At 44.8% G+C, this 7773-nt stretch overlaps 1 protein-coding gene across 1 annotated transcript; it reads left to right on the top strand.

The window, feature by feature from the left end:
- Positions 1 to 479: 479 nt before the first annotated feature.
- On the top strand, positions 480 to 7679 carry KIF20A (kinesin family member 20A). The gene is made up of 19 exons (XM_044661859.1): positions 480 to 569; positions 918 to 1097; positions 1464 to 1553; positions 1658 to 1777; positions 2039 to 2177; positions 2305 to 2492; positions 2582 to 2717; positions 3029 to 3223; positions 3323 to 3434; positions 3538 to 3606; positions 3987 to 4127; positions 4287 to 4452; positions 4802 to 4960; positions 5094 to 5233; positions 5374 to 5476; positions 5685 to 5892; positions 6078 to 6169; positions 6363 to 6500; positions 7196 to 7679. The coding sequence occupies exons 2-19, from the start codon at positions 939 to 941 to the stop codon at positions 7517 to 7519; spliced, it is 2679 nt and encodes an 892-aa protein (XP_044517794.1). The 5' UTR covers positions 480 to 569; positions 918 to 938; the 3' UTR covers positions 7520 to 7679.
- The last annotated feature ends 94 nt before the right edge of the window (positions 7680 to 7773 follow it).

Raw genomic sequence — 7773 nt, 5'->3', positions numbered from 1 at the left:
CCTGAGTCGACACACAACCAGATGGCTTCTGGGAAATGGAGTTTATTTGGGATGGGTGGTGTAGAGTTAGGGAGGAGCTTCTAGTTCTCAGGCAAGATTCTGGATGAGAAAATGGTCGAGCGGGGGATGGTGGCCTCAGCTCTGGGTTTCACTTCACGTTTCAAGAGGGAACAGGCAATCGAGGATTCTTAGAGGTGGGCAGGAGCCCTGGGCCAGAGCCCGAAGCCCGAAGCCCGAAGGCCCACGCCACGACTGTTAGTAACCCGACCCGCCTTCTGAGCGCCATGATTGGCGGATGAGAGCTCGCCGCCGGATTGGCTGAGCGAGCAGAGCGCGTAGTTTGAAACCTTGTATCAGAAACAAAGCTGCCCCTCGTGGGTGGAGCGGAGCTGGGCACGAAACTGCGGGAGCTGAAGCTGGAGCTGCCGCACCACCTGGGGTCCGAGGACCGTAGCGGCAGGCGGCGTCTTCTTCCCCCAGGAAAAAAGACTTAGGGCACCGATAGGACCCAGAGCTAGCTCCCAGCCACTGCACCGAGATCGAACTCGGAAGAGTCATCGCGCCAACGGGTAAACCTTTGCCTCTGGGCTCAGTCCTTACGCTGCTCGCCTAAGCCAATTTGACCCCGCAGCCCTCGAGTCTCCTTGCGGACTGCCTGGGGTGAGGGACAAGGCTGCGATCTCCGTCTCCGGGGCATCCCTCCCAATCTTCGTAAATCTGGGGAGCCTCGGTCTCCCCCGACTGCTGGAGCAGAAACTTTACGGTGTGCGGGGGCCCAGGCTTTAGCCGCTCCAGGGTCTAAGGAAGTGGGGGGAATTCTGGGGGAAATGGGTTAACACCTCCAGATGTGGAAGGTGTTCAGACCCCACCTTCCACCCCCCTTTACCGTCTACCTAAAGCTACTTTAACTTTCTCAGGAGGAACCTGCCACCGCTGTCATGTCTCAGGGTATCCTGACCCCACCTGTGGGCCTCCTTTCGGATGAGGAAGTCATTGTGTCGCCAATTTTCGAATCCACTGCTGCTGATTTGGGAGCTGGGATCCAAAAAGACCTGTTGTCTGAATTCTCTGCCATCTCTTCTCCCCCAATAGAGCAGGTAAAGACCAAGGAAATGACACCCATCTATTCGCTCCTCACTTCTACATTTCTCCCAGGATACATGAGAGTCTAGAGGAGAGGAGAGGACAAAAGCTCACACACCCAAATGCACAGGCACACCTCCCTAACCTCATTGTTAAAGGACATTTGTGTGCTGGTTAGTACTTCAAAGAAATCTTGAGGAATAAAAGAACAAGCTGCAAAATGGCTTTTCTTCAATTCCTTATTCTGAGCACTTAAACAGTAGTAGGAGGTCTAGAGTGGTATTTGGCTCAGGTGTAATCTATCATTTACCTATCTCTCTCTCTGACCCTGTTGTAGTTTAATCTAATCAGTGGTGTTTTGGGCTGGGTTTCTACCCTAGGTTGTACCTGAGGATGGTAGCGGGAAGGTGAAAGTTTACTTGAGAGTTCGGCCCCTGCTGCCTTCAGAGGTAGAGAGACAAGAAGAACAGGTGAGTGCCTAGAAAGACACATGACAGGATATATGATATAATAAGATATAAATGAGTAACAGCATTGCTTTCTTCTCCTAATATGTTTATGTTCTATTTCTTAGGGTTGTGTTCGAATAGAGAACCCAGAGACCCTTGTTCTGCAGGCACCCAAAGACTCTTTTGCCATGAGAAGCAATGAGAGAGGTGTGGGCCGAGCCACTCATAGATTCACCTTTTCCCAGGTATCAAGCCAGAAGCCAGGCCTTTTCAACAAGGCTGCCAGGGAGATACATGACCAGTGGGATAATGTGTTGTTTTTTTCCCTGTACATTTACTGAGGAAGACCCAGAAAGTCATTGAGTTCATAGTGATCTGAGAAATAATGGAGATTTATAGGAGGAACTGTCTATCAGGGGGAGAAATTAAGCTGGAAAAGATGAATGAGTTGAAAATGAGCCTAAGCTTAAAACAAAAGAAACTTCAAGAAACTGTATTCTTTCTAGATCTTTGGACCAGAAGTAGGACAGGCATCTTTCTTCAATCTGACAGTGAAAGAAATGGTCAAAGACGTGCTTAAAGGCTACAACTGGCTCATTTATACATATGGAGTTACTAATTCAGGAAAGACCCATACTGTCCAGGGTGAGTGAAACTCTTAGCATCATGGAATTCTAGTACGTTCTTAGAAGGATTTCTTAGCATCTCAAAGGCTAATGCTCAGCTATCCATATTAGATTTGTTTGGGTTTTTTTTTTTTTTATATTCCTAGGTAGCAACAAGGATGGGGGGATCTTACCTCGTTCTCTGGCTGTAATCTTCAATAGTATTCAGAACCAGCTCTACCCAGCCTCTGATCTGAAGCCTTCATTTGCCAATGAGGTGATCTGGCTAGATAGCAAGCAAGTTCGGCAAGAAGAGTTGAAGAAATTCGCCCTGCTGAATGGGAGCTCCCGGGAGGTTTGTGCCCAACTCCCAGAATCATATTAATGAAGGGCAAGAATATTTCCAGAAAAGCTTTGTATTGATTTTCTCTTGTATTTCTCTAGGAGGAATTTATAAACTCTCTGAAGAAAAGCCACAACACTGAATCACTGAGGCTGGGGACCAGTGCCAGTTTTGACAGTGGCATTGCTGGACTTTCTTCTACTATCCAAAGCAGTGTCAGCCTCAGCCAAATGGAAGGTATTTTTTTAACTTTTAAAAAGTTGATGTAATTTCAGTTGGCAAAATCTATTTTTACTGCTTTCTACCTCACCCTATCCACACCCCCTGACTGAAAAAGTAAAATCAAATCCTTGTAAGAAGTATGCATAATCAATCAGGCAAAACAAATTCCCAAATTGCCATGTGAAGATCTCTGCAACTACAATTCCTCTTGCTAAAAAAACTCACTGCTGCTGGAAGTAAAAGCCTAGGAGATGGCTCTTTGCTACTGAAATAGCAAACATAATTGAGACTGGGCTTGTGGCTGATGATTTCATTGTACCTTCTAGACACATGTGTTAGATGGGCTGAGCCAGATACTGCACCATTCCATGTCCCAGCTGATGTCCGGTTTTCCATTTGGGTCTCCTTCTTTGAGATCTACAATGAGATGATCTTTGACTTATTGGAGCTCCCCAGCCAACAGCGAAAGAGGCAGACACTCCGGCTCTGTGAAGACCAGAATGGCAGTCCCTATGTGAAAGGTAGTGAAGGTTGGAGGTCAAAGAGAATAACTAGAAAAAAGGAAGGGAAATAGGAACTAGGTATTCTTAACTTGCTGCCTTCTCTCTTGTCTTCCTCAGATCTGAATTGGATTAACATTCAGGATGCTGATGAGGCCTGGAAGCTCCTGAAACTAGGACGTAAAAATCAGAGCTTTGCCAGCACTCACCTGAACCAGAACTCCAGTCGAAGGTGAGAAAAAGAGTTCCAGCCACTGTTAGAAAAGTTAACTTTGGACCATGTCAAGGAAAACTGCCCACTTTACTCATTCATGCCTCTTCCTTGTGACCTTTAGCCACAGCATTTTCTCTATCCGGATCCTACACCTCCATGGAGAAGGCAACGTGGTCTCTAAGATCAGCGAGTGAGTTTTATGTTGCAGGAATCTACCTTTTCCCACACAGTTCTCTTTGGGTGGTGGAATGGTCTAGAACAGTGATTCCCAAAGTGGGTGCTACAGTGATCCAGGGAGGCGGTGATGGCCACAGGTGCATTTATCTTTCCTATTAATTGCTATTAAAATTGAAAAAAAATTAATTTCCAAGGGGCTAAGTAATATTTTTTCTGGAAAGGGGGTAGTAGGCCAAAAAAGTTTGGGACCACTGGTCTATTATTTACAAAGTTCATTGTTCCAGGGAATTGTTGAAGTATGAGAACAAGTACCTCTCCCAGGACCTATGTGAGGGTCTGGAGGGTAAGAGAGAACAAAGGTTCAGTCACTTTCTCCTTACAACCTCCTTCCAGATTATCCCTGTGTGATCTGGCTGGCTCTGAACGCTGTAAGGAACAGAAGATGAGTGAGCGGATGAAAGAGGCAGGGAACATCAATACATCACTCCACACCCTGGGCCGCTGTATTACTGCCTTACGCCAGAACCAACAACGGTAAGTGCCTACCCAACCAGAGGAAAGGCAGCTGGGGCTTTCAGTTATGCTTGTGGCCAGGTGGAAAGGCCAAGCTGATTGCTTTAGAGCAGTGGTTTGAGATCTTGTAATAATCAGAATCTTTCCCAGAACTTAATTGTTTTTCACTTCTTCTCCCAGACTCAAGCAAAACCTTGTCCCCTTCCGTGATAGCAAACTGACCCGAGTATTTCAGGGCTTCTTCACGGGTCGTGGCCGCTCCTGCATGATTGTTAACGTGAATCCTTGTGCCTCTACCTATGATGAGACCCTTCATGTGGCCAAATTCTCAGCCATTGCCAGTCAGGTGAGTCCTTGGAACTTAAAAAAACAAACTTAAAATGATTGGGTATACCTGGTATTTTTATTTTTATATATATAAACCCTTACCTTTTATCTTAGAATCAATATTATGTATTGGTTCTAAGGCAGAAGAGTGGAAGGGCTAGACAGTGGGGGTTAAGTGACTTGTCTGGGTCACTGGGTCACACAGCTAGGAGTGTCTAAGGCCACATTTAAACCCAGAACCTCCCTTCTCTGGGCCTGGCTCTCTATTCTCAGAACCACCTAGCTGTGCCCACCTCCCCCCCGCCCCCAAAACCATTTTTTATATAAAGCCATCTGGATACAAACGAAAAAGATTTCTCCTTTTCTAGCTTGTTCATGCCCCACCTGTGAAGCTAGGGCTTCCATCCCTACATTCATTCATTAAAGAACAAGGTCTACGAGCCACCCACAATTTAGAGACAGAAGCTAAGCAGGAGCCTAATGAAAACAGTGGTGATGAAGCTGACATCTCCATGTATGACAAAGAGGTGAGGAAACAAGTGGGTTGTCATTTCTGCATAATAGCTACTGGGATTCACATTCTATAGGTGAAATTGGTTACTAAGATGGTAACTGCAATGTAGGACCCAGGAATTATTATCTGGCTTCCCTGACTCCTAGGAGCTACTAGTGGTGGTGGAAGCCATGAAAAATCTTCTACTCCAAGAGCGTCAGGAGAAGTTGAAGTTGGAGATGCAGCTCCGAGATGAAATTTGTACCGAGATGATAGAACAGATGCAACAACGAGAGCAGTGGTTCAGGTAGACAATGGCTGATCTTCTGGATCTCCTAGAAAAGCAGGGATTTGGGCATGGAATGGAATTCCTCCTCAGTTTCTTCTACATTCTTAATCACAACAAAAACTATTGCTCATTTTTCTTCCTTTCATCTTGCATTATAGTGAACACTTAGATACTCAAAAGGAGTTGTTGGAGGAAATGTATGAGGATAAACTAAAGCTCCTGAAGGAGTCCCTGCAGAGTTATTACCAGGAAGAGGTCCAGGTAAATGGAGAACATCAGAGGGACCCTGCTGACTTTCCTCCCCAGTTAGATGCTTGCCACCTTGGGACTGAGGCCTCTGGAAAATGGAATGAGATTCATCATAGCTTTAGTCTCAATGGACTTTTACCAAATAGGCATTAGGAAAATCGGGTCATCATACAGTTATGGAAAACAGAGTGTTGTTCAAAGCATTTGTTTCTTCCTTCAGGAGCGAGATGAAAAGATTAAGGAATTGGAGGCAGCCCTGCAAGAGGCTAAAAAGCAGTCAGCATCCCTTGAGACAGGCCTGCAACTGGATCCCGAGCAATCTTTACGCCGGTCTCAGAGAGTGGCTTCCTCTATTTCTAGCAAGCAGCTTCAGGAAACTAAAGTCAGCCTAGAACAGTGTAAGGCAGAACTGGCTTCTACCACAGAAGGTAAGAATGTAGGGATGAGGCCAAGAATCAAAGAAATGCCCTGGAAATGAATGAAAGTTATAAACTGGAAGGAAAGAGGGGGAGGTCTCATTCTCAGCTGTGTCAAATCCTAGTCTATCTGATTGACTTTTCCCAAACTGCCCTGGAAAGGAGACCCAGACAGAAATCAACTCCTCTTTTCTCAGAACTTCGGAAGTATCAGAGAATGTTAGATCCACCTCCTTCAGCCAAACCATTCACCACAGATGTGGACAAGAAGTTAGAAGAAGGACAGAAGGTAATAAGAATGAATAAAAGGGGGGAGCTTCTCTAGCTTGGCTCTTTGCTATCATTGCTCTTTAAATTAGTAAAGATCCTACATTGTCCCAGACCCAGGGGAAGGACTGCAATGTATATTTCTGGGGTTGGTGAGCCACTCCCATTTATCTTGGCTGGTCGTGGCCACAGTAACCAACAGTTCCTTCTTTCAGAACATCAGGCTGCTGAGGACTGAGCTACAGAAACTTGGGGAATCCCTCCAGGCAGCTGAGAGGGCCTGTTGTCATAGCACTGGAGCAGGAAAACTTCGCCAGGCCCTGAATGTTTGTGATGACATCCTTATCAAACAGGTAGATCAGCCTACCTGGCCTGGGCTTGCCCCTACTGTAGGAAGCAGAGAATAGTATAGTGAGGGAGAAAGTCTAATTCTAGTGTGACACTTTTTCTGTTTTTACTGTTTTTTCAGATTAATGGTTGATCTTTATAATGAAAAGACTGACTGCTAAATGACATTTTATATGGTGCTTTCTAAAAGTACTTTTCTTCATAACCCTGAAGTAGTTAATGAACAATTAATGCTATTTTGGCATGATAAGCAGAACCTAGAATTGAATAAAACAAAGGCAGGCATGAGGATGACATTATGTGGTAGGAAGTGAGGAGTTACCAGCTGCTACCTAATGACTGAGTTCCTAGGGTAAGCCTCTGCAATCAACTAAGCTTTGGCTTCAAGAAACATTTGTCCACAAAGACAAACCAACAGTATCAGGTGAATCTAGCAAAGATATGAGTTATTTATAGATCTGGAGTGTATCCCTTTTGTAATTTAGGGGAACAACCCATCCAGGTCTCATTCCCAGTGGTTTGATTTCCATGATTCTTCAACCATTGTACTTAACACCATACATGACCTTCCTCCTTTTCTTTTTGGTCTTTAGGACCCTGCTGGGCAGTGGGGTGGATGGAATGAGACTTTAAAGTTAAAAAAGATTGATTCTGATATTTAGCCCTTCCATTAGCTTAAACGTTTTTCTTTTCTACTTAGGACCAGACCCTAGCTGAGCTGCAAAATAACATGATGCTAGTAAAATTGGACCTTCGGAAGAAAGCTGCCTGCATTGCTGAGCAGTATCATACAGTATTGAAGTTGCAGGGCTCTTCCTCTGCTTCCTTAAAAAAACGGCTTGGTCCCAACCAGGAGAACCAACAACCCCTTCAACAACCCCCAGGAAAGAAACCTTTCCTTCGAAATTTGCTTCCTCGAACCCCTATTTGCCAAGGCCCAGGAGAGAACAGTCCCTATGGCAGATGCCTTCGTTCCCGTCGGTCCCCTTTACTCAAGTCTGGACCTTTTGGGAAGAAATTCTAATGGAACAAGTTGTAAGACTAGCACTTGATTTTTAAGCTGGGCAAGTTGCTCTATGCATGAAGCTATTTGAAATTCTTTATAAGCTTTAATGTACACCAACAAGGGCTTTAAGATGTTATACTCCAATAGCTGCTTTTTTCCCCATATGTAATATAATTCTGTATGTCATCCGTTTTCATTTTAAATGGTTCCTATGCACTCAGTATGTATGTATGTATATTATAATAAATATACTTTGCCTTTGTTAAAGTCTT

The sequence above is a fragment of the Gracilinanus agilis genome, chromosome 2 (genome assembly GCF_016433145.1).
Source record: "Gracilinanus agilis isolate LMUSP501 chromosome 2, AgileGrace, whole genome shotgun sequence".
NCBI lineage: Eukaryota > Metazoa > Chordata > Mammalia > Didelphimorphia > Didelphidae > Gracilinanus > Gracilinanus agilis.
This window is presented reverse-complemented; position numbering and strand designations above follow the sequence as displayed.